At 41.2% G+C, this 19,568-nt stretch overlaps 1 protein-coding gene across 3 annotated transcripts in view; it reads left to right on the forward strand.

Moving 5' to 3' along the window:
- The window catches only part of COL6A6 (collagen type VI alpha 6 chain), a gene marked incomplete at its 5' end in the record, with an annotated part of 82,270 nt that overhangs the window by 26,962 nt on the left and 35,740 nt on the right, over positions 1–19,568 (forward strand). For all 3 annotated transcript variants that reach the window (XM_084247213.1, XM_084247215.1, XM_084247214.1), the window contains 12 exons: positions 1,046–1,138; positions 2,398–2,451; positions 2,856–2,927; positions 3,014–3,040; positions 3,310–3,354; positions 3,435–3,488; positions 4,505–4,567; positions 6,581–6,646; positions 7,882–7,935; positions 14,743–14,778; positions 16,434–16,496; positions 18,764–18,826. In XM_084247213.1, coding sequence (XP_084103339.1) covers positions 1,046–1,138; positions 2,398–2,451; positions 2,856–2,927; positions 3,014–3,040; positions 3,310–3,354; positions 3,435–3,488; positions 4,505–4,567; positions 6,581–6,646; positions 7,882–7,935; positions 14,743–14,778; positions 16,434–16,496; positions 18,764–18,826 — 690 coding nt within the window. The remainder of the gene's footprint in view (positions 1–1,045; positions 1,139–2,397; positions 2,452–2,855; positions 2,928–3,013; positions 3,041–3,309; positions 3,355–3,434; positions 3,489–4,504; positions 4,568–6,580; positions 6,647–7,881; positions 7,936–14,742; positions 14,779–16,433; positions 16,497–18,763; positions 18,827–19,568) is intronic.

Consider the following 19,568-nt stretch of genomic DNA (forward strand, 5'->3'; position numbering starts at 1 on the left):
AATAGGTCATTTTTATTGTTCATAGTAAAAGCTTTGATGCTGTAGGATTTTGGTGATCCAGAGAAAACTGATATCTGATAGGAAGTCACAGAATCCATTTTGTTGTCATTATTACTTGATTTCACACATTCAAGTTTCATTAGTTTTTCTGATATTTTCAGGGACAAATTTTTCCTAATGTCAGAAAAGAAACATTCTATGATAGGAAACAATTAAAGCAGGAAATTGCTAAATTGTTATGACAAAGGATTTTCATTTTTGGTCATACTTGCTATTTGATGGGAAACGTCTCAAAACAAAGATGATTCTACTCCATTAAAGTAAAACATGGTCGTGACTACAAAAAGAATTTTCCTAAAGATAAATCTTATGAATTAATCATAAAAATGCAATAGAATAAGTCATTTATTCAGGGAGTGACTGGATGAAATTTTCCTGGATGAAATTCACATTTTTAAATATTTCACATGGGATTTTGGCCAATGTGTAAAGAAGACTATTCTCCCCTCGCCCCCCACCTCCACAACAATTGCTTCTAAAATACTGAGACTGTAATTGGTGTTTTTTAAATCCTATTTTGCAGACAGTGTTTTGGAAATGTTTGCCATTGGACTTGGTTCCAGCTGGTGTGACATTGGTCACTGTGTAGATCCTCTAGGGTACAAAGATTTCACAAAGTAGGAAGGAAAGGAAGCCACAGTCAATCACTTGACTGAAGAAAGTATTCGGGGCAGAGTGATAAAGGGTAATCAGTAACACCCGGTCAGTGCTGCAGTGGGAATAGGAAGTCACATTAACACGTTCGTCTGCAACAAGTTGGCCTGGCAAATGTAAAAGCATCTTTGAATTGATGCTGGGTTCCTCGTGTGGTGCAGAATGCAGAGCACAGAGGGCAGTGGCACCAGGTCTCCCTCTCCAGAGCGTGGTCATTGGCATGGAGCACAGGCCTCTGATGCGGAGGTGGAATCTGAATCATGCCCCGAGCTAGGGTGTGTGGCCTGGGAAGTGGTGCCACCAAGTGTGATGTGTTTCCCCTCCCCCCAAGGTCAATGTTGCTGAGAGGACGTGCTGCTGTTTGTTCTGCAAGTGCACTGGGGGAGAAGGCACGATGGGAGATCGTGGACCACCGGGGAAAAAGGTGATTTTAGTTAAGGTTTTGGGCTCACTGGATTCGAATAGGCTGCGCCTTTCAGACCTGGCTCTAGGTAGAAATAAGGGGTGATTTTAATTTGTAAGTGCAGTCTCTGAGGTAACTGTATTAGTCTTTTGATGTGTCAGGGTTTTTCATTGGCATGCCAAATTGCAGTCTTTTTATAAAAGAAAAAAAGAAAAAGAAATATTCAAAAAAAAAAAAGAAAAAAGTTAAATAGCAGCCTCGGGAGAAATAACTGCCAGGATTCTTGACTCTCCAGTGCTCTGGTGGTGAAGACAATGATGCAGAAAAATCAACTCTGATCTCTCACGCTGAGTAGTGAAAATCCCCTCAGTGCCCATAGCTCGCTCCATCCCCACATCCTGAGAGTATCAGGTGGGAGGTTGTCTGGTCTGCAGAAAGTCAGGCTGGATCACACATTTGTCACAGAGGAGATGCCCCAGCATCTCGCTCAGCTCTGGCTGGGCCCAAGTGCTGCCACAGATGTGCAAGCAAAACATGGGTCGGTTATAAAACTGGTAACTGATGACAGAGTCATCTACTTCCTAACTCAAAAAAAAATTACGTATTCTTCTGTTAAAAAAAATGATTTGGGATTTTTGGAAATGTCCAAATACATAGGAACATGCTATGGATATATTAAGTAATGATTTTAATACTGCTTGTTTACACATGTGTTTGATTTTGGGATAATTTATAGATAGCACCATAACTTCCCAAATCACCATAGCTGTGACCCTGAAGAAGGTTTTTCAGACTAATTATTTCCTAAAGGCTTCAACTTCATGTCAAGAGAGTGGTAGAGTTTTTGTTTTGTTTTGTTTTTTAAAAATCAGCGTTCAGAAAGAAGGGAAAGAAGTGTGTGTGGTCTCTCTTTCTGTGTGTAGCATAAATCCTAAAAAAGATTCTTGTAATGAAAAGAGGATATATCTAGTTTGTTAGGGGAAAATAGAGCTGTGTTCATTTGAATGTTTGTAAAATAACTCCAGCACTATATATAACCCCAGAGAGAGTTATGGATAATATTATGATTCACACACACATGCCCTTGAGTAATCTGGATCCTGGAATCAAAACTCCACTTGTTTTCATGTATGTAAATGCAGCCTAGGTTGTAGGGGGGAGGACTATTATTTGTAAAACTCTTACATAAAGTAAAACTGTAATGTTGAAGATTTTTGGTTGATTACCTTTGGTTTTTGCTCTGTGGAATTCTCATGTCTTCTGTCTTTCCTTATTTCCAGGGACCCCTAGGTTTTAAAGGCAGTGAAGGCCACCTGGGAGAGGAGGGCATTGCAGTAAGTCAAGGTTTTTCTCAGTTGCATTTGTTCCTAAGAACGTGTCTACAATGTGAAATGATGTGTGTCAATTCAGAGGAAAGCAAAAAACATCAGATTCTAAGCATGCAGGAGCAGAATCAGAGGTCTGTCTTAATCTTCATTGTGCTTCCTCGTGGAGGAAGGTTTATTAACCTGCCCTGTGCTCTGACTCCCCATCACCACTGCACCATGAAATCATGCACACATTCCCCTCTTCATCAGGGGAGTCAAATCACTGCCATTTCCCCCATCCTGCACCATTTTGCTCTATTAAACCAACTCACTGAATTGTTCATCAAGGAGCTATTTCTTGCAGCCAGCCTGCCTGCCTGCCTGCCTTCATTTAACAGTGATATACTCATCTGGTACGTGCTCTTTCTCAGGGAGAGAGGGGAGCTACTGGACCTGTGGGAGAGCCAGGTACTAAGGGATGCTCTGGTGCCAAAGGCCCTAAGGTAAGGGTCACATACGACTTTGTGGAATCTTCTCGACATCGATCCCATTTTCCTACACTAACCACTACTCTCCTCTCTGTTTTCAGGGAAACAGGGGACTAAATGGACAAGAGGTATGGCTCCAGACACATCTACTTAGTAGACTGTACAAGTGAAGTTTCTGTTTACCATTTTTAGTACCATTCATTTCACTTTGCTCATTTTATTTTATTGCAGATAACATGTATTATTTGTTGAGTTATTTTTACTGAGTAGTCTTTGATACTACCTAAAGCCAGCCAAATAAAAAGACTGTATATGGCACCCAAAATTAGACCTTTTGTTTGTTGTTTGATTTCTTCCTACATAAATACAATGGAGTCTTTTCTGGTCATCTTTTCAGGGAGATGTTGGGGAAAGCGGAATTGATGGATTAAATGGAGAACAGGTAGAGTCTTCTCTTGGTACATAAAGAACTTTTTGAGCTATTAAGAAAATGGAAATTGGAATTTTTTCTTTGTTTTTTAGGGTCACAGTGGCCTTCCTGGAGGAAAAGGAGAAAAGGGTGATGAAGGAACCCAGGTAGGGATTCAATGAAGGGGCAACATGAAAACTGTACTGGGCATTAAAGGTGTGAGGAGAACAACTGCACTGGGTGTGTTCACTGGTGCCACAAAATTGCGTTGTGACAATCTAAAAATCTCCATCTGAAACAATAAACCTTTATACCTGCATATTTAGTAATTGAGAGTTTCAGCTGATCTAGATAGAACACGGATGCCTCATGTGTCTGTAGGTTAGCTGAGGCCTTTGTTCCAAGTGTCTCTTGTGCTCCCCCTGGAACCAGAGAACAAATCTGGTCAGGTTGGCCATGACCCTGCCATGACCAAGGCAAAAGCACAAGGGAGCAAGTAGAAACACACAAGTTCACTCAAGACCTACTGAGGCCTAGCTGTCAGTGACACTGCGAGCTGTCAGCCAAATGACGTCATGAGCATATCAGATGTAGGGAATCTCTCCCACCACAGCTGGAAAGCACAGCAGAGTGCCACGGCAAAGGGCGTGGACACTGGAGAGGGTGGAATAGGGGCATTAGGGAAAGGCAGCTGCCTCACGGGCCACAGCTGAAGGCCAGGGTTAGCAGTACAGGGCAGGACAGAAAAGGTATGCGCCATCTAGAACAAAGACCACTGTCGCCATACCCTCTTGCTCTTTAGAGTATGAGCAGGAGAGGCAGAAACCCACTTTCTAGTAATGCAGCCACCTTGGGAAAATGGAGTCATCTCTTTGAATCACGGCCACCTCATTAAGAAAAAGATAATGAGCAATGCCTGGTTCATAAAGTACTTGTAAAAACTCAACTTGACAGCGAATGTGTCTGGAACACAGAGTTCGCCACTGTGGCACATAATTGAGATCACTCTTCAATTATTCATATGATGCCTGAAACTATTTTTTGGTTGTTTCATTTTCCAGTTTAGTAGAAAAAAATCATTATTCAAAATTATTCAGACTGGGGATAAGATGAGCTCTGTGTTTCCTCTGCTTTTATGGATGTTGCTTAAAATACTTGTTCTTCTGATTTGTGTTAACTTTAGGGAAGCCCAGGAAAGAGAGGGATTTCTGGTGACCATGGACCAAAGGGCCTTCGAGGAGACCCTGTAAGTGCCGGGCTGTGAACTAACATCAGGGCTTGTTCTCATCTGCCCCTATGCTAGGGAGAGACCTCCCCATTTTTTTAAAGATTTGTTTATACAAGAATTGGGGTACAGGCCAGATGTGCGGGAGGGTGAGAGAATTCACCAGAGACAGAGCAGGGAGCAGAACAGGCAGGAGGACTGAAGTACACTGCTGAGGGGAGCAGAGGGTGAGACAGGAGAGGTCTGCCGCACCATGTGGGACCCTCGCCGGCTGGCCGGGATCGAACCAGTGCTGCAGAGGCTGCAGACAGCTTCACAGCGCTGTGCTTAACAGCCTGCGCCACCAGGGAGGCCCGAGACCTCCACATTTTAAGGTGCTGAGGATTTAAATAGCTATCCCGAGCTTAAATCATCACAATTGTTCCAGAATTTTACAAGCCCATCCCTTGTGTTAAATCCTCTGCATACACCATGAGGAGGTATGCAGTGAGCATGGACAGTGAGAAGCCCTTAGATAGGATTTGTGCATGTCTTGTCTGAGAAAGCACATTCAGAAGTATCCTTGTGCTTAAGAACTATGAGGGACTCCGGTCCATTCCATCATCTTCCTCTGAGTACCTCAAAATATGTGCCAAACGGCAGAACAGAGCCACCTTCTCTCTTCTGTTCTCCAAGAGTCTTTCTCAATTGAGATCATTAAGCTTCACTTCCTCAAATCCAAGCAGCTCTGACTGTACCAGATCGTATTCAGATTGACCAAATGCAAATCATGATGTCCAACTCTATTGAATATGCTGCTGTGTATTATTTTTTGAATGTCATCTCGTCAAGTAGATCAGCATTGGACTACAATAAAAGGTTTACACATCTAGTGGAATAAAATTCAGAGCCTGCCTTTTCCTTGCCTTTCTCACTAAATACAGTTTTCTTACATTGTTATTTAGGTTTATCCTCTTTAAAGAACTTCACAGACAAATATTTAAACTTAAGAGTGAAAACAAAAATGGTCTTTGGTTTTGGTATGTAGGGGGAAAGAAGTAATTTTCATACATTTTAGTAGTATTAACTATAAGAGTAAATTCTAAGCCCATCTTTTTCACTCCTTTAGCCTTTAAGTTCTAAGTGTGGAAACTGCTTGTCTAAAGAACTCTAAGTATCTGGAGTAATGGCATGTCCCTGCTGGTGATCTCAAATTACTTATTGATTGATGAAGGCAATCTGGGCTGCTATCAGCCCAACAGTCAGACAGTCGGCGCTCAGCAGGACTGGATAATTGTTGTCCCCTCTCAATTTATTGCAACATTGACTGAGTTGACTGGCTCAATTGATTGCCCTGGCATCCCAGTGACACTGCTCTGTTGCTGGTCCTAACTAGCCAAGATGGAAACTTGACCTGCTAAGGACAATACCCCACAATGTATGCCTGTTGGCATTGAGTTCCTGCTGGAACGTTTGTGTGAACATAGGGGGAAACTAAAGCATGTATGATTTTCTGAAAACCAGAAAATGGGGGTGAGCATATGGGGGTAGAAAGCAACGAGGAGAAGAAAGAGGCAGTGTGGCAGATTCCACCCTCAGAATTGCTCCAAGTACACATAACATTCTGGAGGAATCCATTGCAAACTTTTGCCTTTTCCCAAGGGCAGAGGAGAGTAAAATCCACCAACCCTTAAGTTTAAACTTGCGTAGGCGCCAAGAAAAAGTTTAGGGCAAGGAAAGTCAGTAGCAGGAAGGATACCTGTGGACCCAGGATATGGACTGTTATAAATACACGTCATGTCACCTTGTTTCCCTTGGCTAAACCTTTCCATCATGAGTCCTTGCTTTTCCCAGACACTGTCACCTCAGGTCTCCTCTCTTGTACAATACACAGCACAGGAGGAAAAGAAAACACTTGTAAATCATTTATAATTTGAACCCGTTCCTGTTTTCAAGTGGGATTCCTCTGGTCAGTTATTGCATGTATCATATATAAGTTAGGCTTCTAAGGAGAAATGTTCAATACCTATTCATTTTTCTCTGTTTTTCTTTTAGGGAGTTCCTGGATTTGACAGTAACATAGTAGGACCCAAGGGCTTGAAAGGAGAACATGGAAGACAAGTAATTATGTGGGCGCTTGAGAGTAAACTTGTAAAATGATGATGAGATACCATGGGACTCAAGTATTTAGGGTTAGAAGATGAAACGCACAGAAAGAATTTGGAATCTGAGTGGATAATATATACTTGATACAGAAAAGCTATTTTGAGGAACAAAGGCTTTTTTTTTGTTGTTGTTGTTCCTGGCGACTACTTTATGATTCAAGAAATAGTTGTCATCTTCTGAATTTGGAATAATTAGTTTCACCAGGCCATACCCTTGAGGTCTTCATATATGAATGGTTACATCAAAGTTCATAACTTAAAATGTAGGACTAGCTGATAGGGAAAAAAAGAGCTGTTGACCTTCCCAGGACCCAAAGGACACATATCTTATCAGCCCCAGTACATGATAAAGAGCAGGATCGGTAGACCTAAACAGTCCATACTTCAAAGCAAGGCTCTGGAATTAATCTCATGCAGTCTCACAAGTCACAATTTGATCATCTTGTTTTTCAGGACTGAAAAAACTTATCTGGGACATGAGTCTCTGGATCTTCTTGATGAGGAAGATCCTTTGGTGACTCTCCCTAGGGGCTAAGTCCACTACAGGTAGAAAGAACTTTCTACTGTGGTAACAGGTCTAGATCTGGTTCCATGTCCTGTCCTTTAACAGTTTTGTGGCCTTGGGGTACCTTTTGTAAACCTCCATTTTCTCATCTGCAAAATAGGACAAAGAGCTTACTTTGAAGGTTATATTGGAAATTTGATGACCTGGTCCTACTACATCATAAACCTTAAATAAATATTAAATATCACTTGTCATTCAAGGTTTATAATTCCCTTCTTTGCTATCTTGGGGACACCTGTAAGTATTACGAGATTTTATTCACATTAGACTATTAGTGTACCGGTTTACACAAACCAGTAGTAGCCATGCCTGAGCTATGAGCCCTTCTGTGGTGACACAGTGGGATGACTTGACTTGAAATGTCTGTGACTTGCATCTCAAACATAAGTTTGACAGTGGTGAAGAGCAGCTAAAGGCTTGTCATTAGCATTTTGTCCCACAGCCCCTCATCACCCAAGTAGAAGTGTGATTTAACAATCAGTGGAGGCAATGCTTCATTCCAAAGGGAGGTACCTCTCTCGTTGGTGTGTACCCATATATCCTCCCTAGAGCACACAAGCTGAGATCAAAGAGGAAATGTGTCAATGCTGGGTAATCACTGTCACATTTGTCTGTTCATTTGACAGGGTAGAAGAGGCTGGCCAGGCCCCCCTGGAACTCCAGGCTCCAGAAGAAAGACAGTAAGATCCTTTATGGCATCTATCAATGATGGAAATTGTTGATAGTAGGGAATAAGTGGGATGGTTCCACTGGGTCTCATTATCTTGGGGAGAATCACTGGGGCTATCGCTGAGAAAAGACCTGACCATGGACTTCAGAAGGTCCTTGAAGCTGAGGCAAGAAGGTACTGGCTGAAAAGAATATCAGGAGGGAGAGCTGGGCAAAGAGAAGGGAAAAGCAGCCACATAGAGGAAAAGCAGTAAAGTGTAATCTACTCACCAGTTGACTGGGTGCCATTGATGTCATTTGAAACCCAAAACTCCATTCCTCTGCCTGGTGTTAGAACTACTTGGTAAAGTCAGCCCTGGTGTAAGACCTCTGTTGTTACGTCCATGTTCTCTGCCGTGCAAAGAAGAAGAATGTGTTCTAAGATGCAAAAATATTTTCTTGATGGCATATAACAGTTGGTTCTATGAATTTCTGCTCAGAGAATATAATGCTTAGCAAATGCCATATGTTAAAGTAGTTTTTATTTGTGTTCTCTTTTAAGACATATTTCTATAGGCATAAAAATATCAAAGAATGAAATTAAGTCTCTTGTCTTTGCTTATGGAAAGTTGGGGGTATTTTTATTGTTCTCAAGGTGTACTTTTAGAAATGTTCTGTGGTTGACTTCTTGGAGGTGCAGAGACTGTAAAAGAAAATCTTTATCTAATCAGAAGTGATGATTTTAATAAAATATACTTCAGTACTTGGACTAGGTTCTAAATTAGACCCCCCTTTCCTCATTTAGCAACATTTTTTCCATTATTTAGTTATCCAGCCTTCTCCAACTTCTTCTATCTCCCATCCCCCAAAAAAATATATTTTAAAGTTGAGCACAAATAAAAACTAATAAACTGTATTTATTTTGCCTTGTATTTTGGGGGGCATTAAATGTTCATAGAACCAGCTGTTTACTCCATCAAGAAAATATTTTTGTATTTTAAAACACAGTCTTCTTTCCAAAGCACAGAAAGTGGAAATATGAACAGAAATTACACATCAAATGTGTGGTTTGATTACTGGGGGAAAGCATTGCTGTTGCCATTTGAATGCAGCTAAGGATAAAGAAATGTACTTGCAATTCATTTCACTTTCTAAAAGGGTGTAGCCAGCTTACATACCCCAGGAAAATATTTTGAACTTAAACAATATCATCCAAAAAAATCCTGGCATGGGAGTTGTACTTGTGTTATTTTATAGAGCCTATGGTCTCTTTAGAAGCTAATGCAGTGTCACCATATATTATATAAGTCACACATCTTCTGAGAAATAATGACCCCATCTTGGGTTTTAGATTCGGCAGAGTCATTCAGGGATAAAAGTACGACTTCCGCCTAAACACAGCCAAACCAAGGTGTTTATTTATACTAGTCTTTTGCTCAAATCACCAAAATCAACACAAGAAATTAAAAACAGATGAATTGAAAAAATCACAACATCAAGCCACAAATGACAACAAGTTTGGCCAACTCTTGTTGAATCTGGATCCTAATTTGGGCAGAGAGGTGTGGGAGAGCTGCCAGTTGCTACCTCAGACCTCAAGCAGTAATCAGAGTCCCCCAGGAGTAGCTGCCTTAGGGCCACAAAATGTGAGCAAAATCCAGAGGCACTGTAGATTTAATGTACCAACAGAAACACTTTAGCAGAGGAGGCATAAATGACACAAAATGAAGAAAACTCCACCTTTGTCTGCAGCTAGCACTCCGCAGCAGAAATTGTGACTTATGGGACTTTGTGTGAGTTCCATGAGTCTCCTAAGAGCCAAAAGTTGAGGGGAGAGGAAACTGCAAGGTAAAAGAAAGAATTCATTTGATGTTTGGGAAAACATCTCTATCAGAGCTACTGACCCAACACCAGCTCCACCTCCCCTTGCAGTTAGTTATGGGTGCCCTATTCAATGGAGATTAAAAACCAGAAATAGTTATCGTTTTTATTATTAATCAGAAGATAAGTCATCGGGACTTATGCATAGAAATTGCAAGAGGAGAGGAAAAGACACGAGCAAAGGGAGGATAAACCCTCGTTTCTAGAGCAGTTATTCAAGGAAAAAGAACAACTCTGGCAAAAGTTCTCCAGAGTCTCCAAAAAAAAAAAAATTAGACCACATGATTGCTTTTTTAAAGATGTGTTCAAAGGATGGACAACATGGTGAAGAATGCAAGCTGATGGTGCTTGGGAAGCAACAGAAAAGTGGGAAATGGAGAAAACAAAAGAATTAGAAATATATGACAACTGAAGGTACAGTCAGACAGTGGCAATCGGGCCACAAAAGCAATGACAGAGGGCCTCCGTCGTGGCACAAGGGTTAAGACGCAACCTATGAAGCTATCCGCAGCCACTGCAGCATGAGTTCAATTCCCAGCCAGCCAGGGAGCAACCCACATGGTGCAGCAGACCTCTCCTGTCTCGCCTGCTGCTCCCCTCAGCAGTGTACTTTGGTCAGTCTGCCTGTTCTTTTTCCCCAATCTGCCTGTTCTGTTCCCTCTGTCTCTGGTGAATCCTCTCGACCCCCACACCTCTGGCCTGTACCCCAGCTCTTGTATGCATAAATAAATAAATCTTAAAAAAAAAAAAAAGCAATGACAGAGGTAAGGTGCACACAAAGCGGAGCCAACAAGTGTGCAGCTTGTGCTATGAACGTGAACAGAACAAATATAAGTCATAGTCAGAAATAAAAGATAACATCTTGAAACCAAGATTGAAAAATACAGAAAATGCATAGTCTCTGGGGAAGAAATGGTACAAGAATATCAACATGAAGCCACACCCAGGTGACTTTATATTACAAAGTGTATATAAAGTATGAGCATTTCTTAACAGAAAAGATAGGAAACTTGGTCTGCAGCCCTGTTTCATCATTCAGAGTCAAAAGGGAGCTGTAAAATGGCTGCAGAGTTGTGAGTGAGTGTTATATACCCACCCACATTGTCCTTATGACTAATCAGCACAATCAAGGCTTCACACGTTCAGGCAGAATCAGCCCCAGGATGCTTTCTATAAAATTTTAAGATAATCAGTTTGAATTCCTTTAAGTGTCAAAATTAGACTAAACCATAGGTCACAGGAAAAAAATGTGAATGTTCTACATTTAACAATTTAAAAGTCATATACAAGTGGAAAAAGTACAATAGACTATGCCCTCATCTTTCATTGTAGAGAGTCAATGTCAAAAAATCCTCTTAAGCTAGAATATTTATTACAAATGTACCTGAACCCCCTGATTTTTTTTCATAAGTCTTTCTTCTCTTAGGAATGGATATCTCTATTGTCAAGAAATGCTGCCATCTGACATTTCTAATTCTTTTGAGTTTTATTCTATTAAATTCTAGTAAAATTAAATTTAATTTTAAAATAGTATTATCTTAATTAAAAGTACCACTATTTAGAATTCTATTTGTAAACATGCAAAAAAAGATAATCAGGAATCATGATTACCAAATGCTAATGATAGTTATTTCTATATGAAGGATTTGGGATGATTTTAGCATCTTTATTTGGTGTATTTTCTGCATTTGGAGATTTAAAAATCAGCATGTGTCATTTTTATAATAGCAGTAAAATAATTATCCTTTTGGAAAGAAGAAAAATCTCACTCACTGAAAAACTAAATGTCTTATAATGAGCATTAAGTATTCCTCAGTGCAGCCAGAATCTACTGAACTAATGAGTGATTGGAGAATGGCCAGTGGAAGGGTGTGGCCAGCAGGGAATAACAGCAGCTGACCAAATCACCAGCAATGTACCAGCAGCTCCACTAACTACCAGAGCTACAAACTCAAATAAGACATAAACTTTGCTCTCAAGGAACTAAGGATCGGGTTGTAGAGTGTGGTGTCTCAACTAACTATTAATATTTGGGCTGAATAATTTTTGTCGGCTAGACTGCCTTGTGCATTGTGCAGGGTATTAGGTATCATTGTGGCTTCTACCCACCAGGTGCCAGTGGCATCCTTGACTTGTGACAACGAAAACGTTCTCTAGGCAATGCCAAGTGTGCCAGGGGAAAGGGTTGGGCTGAGCCCTCCTCTTGCAGTGGGAACTCTTCATTATAGAGGGGCTGGGCCTGGTGGGATAACAAGCCGTTACTAGCGCCCTGCCAGGAGTCTGTATGGCTTGCGTTGGTGGGAGGGAGGAAGGCTCAGAACCAGAAATCTGCAGTTACTGGAGCGGGAAGAGTGAGAATGTGGATTGGCTCTTTCTGAACCAAAGTGTACTGAGAATTAGAAGAGATTCCTGTCCATGGATAATGAGAAGCAACTGCCTCCAACTGAGCCTGGCCCTCCGTCCTGTTCAGCCCGGAGACTTGTTAGTTATGCTTTGCCCTTTTCTCCCTTGGCACTGCTTTGGGCAGCTGGGAGTATGCGGGGACGGTGGCTCAGCATTGTGGGTGAGCTTGCTGGTAGACAGCACGTTAAGCATACTGCTTTAGTCCTGGGGACCCTGTCTGGAGTCAGTCTTTACCCAACCAGGAAAGTGGGCCCTGGTAAGCCACCGGAATTCAGCCTATGCGGAACCAGGGGACTGAGTGCCCTGTCTGGGGTCTTGTTAACTCTCAGGCCTTTCTTGGTTGACGTGCCATTCACTCTCCCTTCCACAGTCTGGATGTGTTACCACCATCAGCCAGCCTCTAGGCACACCTTAAGACCTGTTGAGATGTCATCTTTCCCATTTGAAAAATTGAGTCAAAATTGTAAAATCATCTCCCCTATTTCTTTGTCTTTTTTCTGTGTCTCACATCTACCCAGTGAATCTAAACTCATGATATTCATTCTGTTTAAATCCCAAATAGCCATTCATGAAGAGGCTTCTAGAGATATTTCTGTGTGAATGGTGGATGAAAACCTACGAATTCCTGCCTAGGGACCAGAGTCAGGTCTGGCTCACCCCCATACCATACCCTAGTGCCTTAGGTGGAGCAGGAGCTCAATAATGTATTGAGATGACTAATTTTTTTTTTATTGCGGCACTATTTATTTTTTTTATTTTGTATATTTTTACGTCATTTTTTGCACAATGTATGCATTTTCATCTTGGGGGGGGGGGATTGTATGGAGTATGGAGAGGACTAATTTTAATCAAGATCTTTTAAAGCCAAACCATAAAGACACAGAAAACAAGCATTTATTGATGTTTCAAATACTGGCAGTGGACCAAAGAAAGATTTCTGGACCTGGGAAACAGTCTCATATCCCTTAAATCATGGCCTACAGGAAGCTCATTATTTTATAGGAATGTGAGTTTCCATCAAGTCGTTCCACTACTACCTGAGGTACCCACCTAAGGTCAAGGTCCTGCCATGTACATTTCCTGCTCTAAAAACACAGTGTTTTCTGATATAGTATCTATCTTCAGCCTAGTAATTTCAGGCTAGTAAGCCTGCTCCTCCCCGATCCTCACACCTTTGACCCAGGCTTCCCACTATCAAATGCACCCTCTCTGTTCTCTGCTTCATTTCTGAGGCTGAAACCTCATAGAAAGACCCGCTACATCCTCTACCTGTAAATCTCCTACCCATCCTCTGAAAACATCTTAAGAATCTCTTCCACCAGGAAGATTTTCCTGTTTTGACCCACTGGGTGCAATTTCTGTCTTCCCCTTTCTTTACCCTGGCCATACTCTGCCATGTAAATATTTGTAGTATTTATCTGCTGCCCATAAATTGAAAAATTGAGGGTCGCCTGAGCTCAGGTACTGTGTGTGTGTGGTCTTTATGCTCCTGTGGTTCCCATTCAGTTGGCTTTGTAGGTAATAGATCCTTGGTAGATATTTTTCTGATGGAAACTAAAGTGAACAGAATCAGAAAGATTGTGCTAAAGAAGTGGACAGAGTATCTTTCCTCCTCCTGATAGAAAAGATTCAGATTATCAAGATGACTCACCAGGATTTTAAAGAGAGAGACTTCTAGTCACTTCCCCAAATATACAGCCTGCCTCCTAGATAGCAATATATTTTGACTGAAATATGATTAGTAGAATTTAACGTCGACATCTCATAGAGGCCTGATTAAGTTTCCACCAAGAAAATACTGGTATTTATTTGCGATTTATTTTGCGAATCCTAGACCTCAGACTTGCTGTAGCCTTACTGAGACATCCTAAGTTAAACAACAAAATGTCTGTTTCTTAATTTCTAAATTTATGAAATGTTGATCAGGACTATATCCAAATCCTAATGTCACATAGGAAAATAGTAGGAAAATCCACATGATGTACTACTGCTGTTTTAGGTGGGTGTTTTAGAATTGAAGTGAGAACTTTTGAGTGCTTAGGATGATGATTTCATTTTTTGATAAGCATATTATTTGGCTTTGAGGGCAGGGAGACAAAACTAGTCTGGCTCTCTTTATGTTTTTAAATTAATCTATAATAAAGTTCATGAAGTTAATTTTCCCAGTTTTTCCTCTTGATTCCTGCCTTTTGGCCACATCACTCCTGATTTATATCTTTCGTGGAAAAATGAAAGAAATTCAAATCAGTCCATTGTGGAGCTTGAAAATAGCTAAAGTAACAATTCAGTGGAGCACAAGCTATTGTCCACCTCTGGTCTCATAAGGATCCACAGATTTCAATTGTCTTTGATTTTAATTACCTATTGCCATAGGATAGAAATTCAGATTTGGGAACATTTTGCTTTCTTGGTGCAGTGGATAATTAAATGTTTTAAGTAATATGTAGAAACTTGTTTTTTTAATGTCAGCCCCTTAAGGTTCATTACTAATTTAAATAAAATGTAAAAATCTTTTTTTCAGAGTTAATGGTATCTGCATTTTTCTCCTATTTTAGGCAGTTCGTGGCCAAAGGGGACTGTCAGGACCCCAGGTATGGTGATTTTTTTTTTAAAGATTTATTTATTTATTTATACAAGCACTGGGTATAGTCAGAAGCGTGGGAGGGTGAGAGAATTCACCAGAGTCAGAGCGGAGAGTAGAGCAGGCAGACTGACAAAGTACACTGCTGAGGGGAGCAGTGGGCCGCAGGAGAGGTCTGCGCACCATGTGGGACCCTCACCCTGTGGCCAGGCATCGAACCAGCGCTGCAGAGGCTGCAGGCAGCTTTGCAACCCAGGGCTCAACTGCTCCACCACCGGGGAGGCCCTGGTGATTTATTTTTAATGCAAAATGACAAGTAATCTCTGTCCAGTCTAGGAACTGGAATAAAATCTCTTCCAAGTCTGGAGTTCATTTGCTTTTTTATGATATTGGTTGTGTAATAGAATATTAGAAAACATTTTGGGCTACAATTTTAAGAACTCAAATCTTGAAAAAAAAAAAGAAAATGTGGGCACTTTAATCAATAACCATAAAAATTAATGACCAGAGATAACTACTTGGCTCAGTAATTATTAAATCTGGGTTTCAGGTACAAACTCCAGTGACTTAGTGGGTAACATTCTTGGTTTTTGTTCAGTTAGCTCTAAAACCTTAAAATTTGCACAAACCTCATTTAAGCCAAGAGAGTATAATAAAACTCTAATACAACTGGGATATTTTAAATGTTTTGTTCAAAGATTGACTTGACTAAATATGTTAGCATATTCCATTTGTTCACATTGGTGATATTTCATGAACCTGCAGTATTTATGAAAGGTTAATTGTCCCTTAGAATGACACAAAATTGAGGAAACATGTTGAAAATACAGTGAGCATAAATAATCCATTTTTGATTGCATCATGGTGAAATTCCAGAATGTTAAAGGAACACTACCAGAAACGACAGTTTCACCCATGAAAGGAATGACAAATTGATTGCAACAGATTTCTGTCTGGTAGATGAACCCTAAGAGCTTACCACTCACAGACATTACCCCAAACATACACACTTTGAGGTTAGACTTCAACAAAGTGCAGAAAAATTGAGTGAAATAAATGAAATCGGGGGAAGCTACAGTAGTAAGAAATTTTTGATTTCTGATTTCTGGGAAGAGGTATCAGTGAGGGATATTTATATTAGTGTAACAACTGAGAAATAAACTTAGAAATAAACAACTTAACAGTTGTCTAAATGAAATTGTCTTAATTCATCCTTACTCTTTTGTGGAATTATTATCTGCAGCAGAGTTCAAGGACGATGTGAAGAGAACACTCAACTTTTGATCCCTAGATATTTTATCTATTTGAATATAAATATAATGTTTTAAGATGCCTAGATATTTTTGAAGAAAATATGAAGCAAATTGTGAGTTTTTCAGACCAAGTATCCAAGTTATATATGTGTTATTTTAGAAAAAAAATTTGTGAAAATGTATGCTTGTATGCAAAGAGTAAAGCAAATACAATAATACATTAGCCGTGGCTGTTTCTGCTTGATAAGATTGTGGGAGATTTTATTTTCTTTGTGCTTTTAAAAATTTATCACATTTTTGCAAAGATCCCATACTGCTATTGTGATTGAAAAAAAATATTTACAATTCTACAGATAAAGAAGACAAAACTCTCAGAAAACAATGTTAACAGGTTGATTCTCTCTCACCACAGGGGGAACCAGGCATTCCAGGCCCAGAAGGGCTGGAAGGCTCACTTGGCTTTAAGGGCCCTCAGGTAAATATCAGGCATAACTAGGGTGTGAGAACATAAAGAGGAACCTGAAATCTTGATAGAACCCCTGCAATCAACCCCTGCAGAATTAGAGATGTGTAAACTGTTTTCAGGGTCATACGGCTGCAGGAGTTGTCTACAGCATTTGGTCATCCCCCAGTTTTGTCAACAGTGGAAAAGAAATAGAGGATACTAAGTAGTGATCCCTATGTGATGGGCCCAATGTGACCCAGGGCTTTCTGGAGAGACTTTGCGCCAAGAGAAATATTGAGCCCAAAACAGGAAATTTGGGTCATTTTCTCACAGTAAAAGTTTAGTGTTACATATCTAGATGCCCACAATGTGGAAAAGTTGGCTGGACTCTAGGAAAGAATTGCTCCTCCACAGCTGAAGTCCTCCACTTTGACCTGAAGTGTGGCGTGCAGCCGGTGCGCTCCAGCTCCCTTTTCCAGGGAGCTGATGCCAGCACTTTTTCCCTTTGTCAGGAATAAGCCACGATTGGCTCTTTACACTGGTCCCATGAGGAGAAAGGAAACTTGTGCCAGAAAAAGCCAAATGTACATAAAATAATAACAAGATGGGAAAGGAAGTCTTAGAAAATGCTGGGAAGAAAAGATCGTCTACAAGAAGTTCGAACATACAGATTTCTCGCCCCCCCCCCCCAACCAAACTTTAAGTTTTGAAAACCTGAGAAATAATTCTACTGTCTGGCAACCACAGGACAATCCCTGGTTCTGCAGCTTTTCAAAGTTTGAACCCATAGAGTTTTAAAAAAAATTAGAGTGACTCTTGTATGTTGGTATCTCAGTGCATGGAAGTTGGGCAAACTTTGACTTCAGAAGAGAAACTTTGCGCCCCTTGTGCCAAGATTTCAGAACAGTGAAGACCCTGCCCCTCAGACCTCTGTCTCTTTCTAGTTTGATTGCTTTCCTTTGGCTTGCCAGCAGAGGAAAGGTTACTTTTCTTACTTTCAAGTAAGGAATATTTGCCACTGGGTTGGGGTGGTGTAGTGGGTAGGGAGAAGCATTTCAAGAAATTGACTGGCTTTACTTTAGTTCGTGCTAAATCAGTAATACAGCAACATCCCTTCTTCCATTTTCTAGACTGACTTTCTTCATGACATTATTTAAAGGGAGATTCACAAAAAAATAACATAGTGTGAGGTCTCTCTGCACAATGCATGGAAGCCACAGTGAACAGACAATATAATAGTCCAGAAGAAGAAATACCCAAATTCGATTTTTTTTATAGAGGCATGTTTTATTTATTTATTTGTTTGTTTGTTTATACATGCACTGGGTACAGTCAGAAGCACGGGAGGGTGAGAGAATTCACCAGAGCCAGAGCGGGGAGCAGAGCAGGCAGAAGGACCGAAGTACACTGCTGAGGGGAGCAGCGGGCGGCAGGAGAGGTCTGCGCGCCATGTGGGACCCTCCTCCTGTGGCCGGGGAGCAGCTGGGGATCGAACCGGCGCGGCAGAGGCCGCGGGCAGCTTCGCAACCCAGCGCTCAACCGCTGCGCCACCGGGGAGGCCCCCCAAATTCAATTCTAATGTGTGCCATATCTTATGTATGACTTATCTTCAGTGTGGTTGCTGAATAGAAAATCCATTTAAATATTTCAGGTTTTTAATAACTAAGGGTTATTCTTGATCTAAGAAACACATGCATTTGGAGTATAAAGATGATTAGAATAATTATGAAGCAGTACTGAATAGTTCACCTGTTCACGATTTGTTCACTTTGCCAGCAAATGCCCAGTTACCTAAATACTTTCAGATTAGACCATCAAGTCCCTGCAGGAGGAAGAGCTGCACCACTCCAGACAATCAAAGGCATGCGTGGATCACCTTTCCAGTTGTTTTTTTTTTTTTTTTAATTTTCTTTTTTTAAAGATTTATTTATTTATTTATACAAGCACTGGGTACAGTCAGCAGTGCAGGAGGGTGAGAGAATTCACCAGAGCCAGAGCGGGGAGCAGAGCAGGCAGAAGGACCGAAGTACACTGCTGAGGGGAGCAGCAGGTGGCAGGAGAGGTCTGCACGCCATGTGGGACCCTCCTCCGGTGGCCGGGGAGCAGCCGGGGATCAAACCAGCACCACGGAGTCTGCGGGCAGCTTCACAACCCAGCGCTTAACCGCTGCTCCACCGGGGAGGCCCCACCTTTCCAGTTTTGATTCATGTTCCTGATGTAGTGTTTCCATTTTTAATGCTTAATATCCAAATGTTATCTTTTAGGGAGAAAATAATGCTTTAATTCTGTGTATTTAGGGTCCAAGAGGAGAGGCTGGTGTCAAAGGAGAAAAAGGAGGTTTGGGAAGTAAAGGTCCCCAGGTATGTAACAGGAGAAAGTGACTGTCCCTGGCTTTGACCTTGGCTTCCAGATGGATGTCATTGTGGTTTATTCCCTGCAGGTGAAGTTATTTTCTGCATGTGAACCTGTGAAGTGTATTAGATTTACCTTCGGTACTCTGTGCAGTGACTGCGTGGTCCCTCCCCTGCAGAGTGGGCTGGTGCCTATCAGGACAGAGGTGGAATGCTCGAGAGCTCAGCCATGACTGTGAGGTTAATAATTCCCCCTCTGTGAGACCAGTTCGTGCTCCTCTCCACTGTACAGGGGGTTCCCATCTTATCTCAAATACAGCATACTCTAGTGGCCATCAACCTGTCCACACAGGAGTATCTCTGGGTCGACAGTAAAACACCTGAGACCCTCCCCAGACCACTTCTTTGAGAATGTCTGGAGGCCAAGGTATCAGAAACTTTAAAATCTCCCCAGGTGATTCTAATATACTCATCCAGTGAGCACCAAGGGTTGGTGATGTTGCTGGTCCCTAGACCATACTCTGAGTAGCAAGACTCAGCATGACCTGGTTTCTGCCTAGTGCTATCAGAATATGTATTTATTTGTTTAACCATCTGTCTTCCCTTCTAGATTGTAAGCTTCATGAGGGTTAGGACTTAGTTTTTTTTTTAAAAAAAAAAAACATGTATATAAGAACTGGGGTACAGGCCAGCGGCATGGGAGGGGGGGCGGTGGGAGGATCCACCAGAGACAGAGTGGGGAACAGAACAG

The sequence above is a fragment of the Talpa europaea genome (genome assembly GCF_964194135.1).
Source record: "Talpa europaea genome assembly, chromosome: 11".
In the NCBI taxonomy this organism is placed as follows: Eukaryota; Metazoa; Chordata; class Mammalia; order Eulipotyphla; family Talpidae; genus Talpa; species Talpa europaea.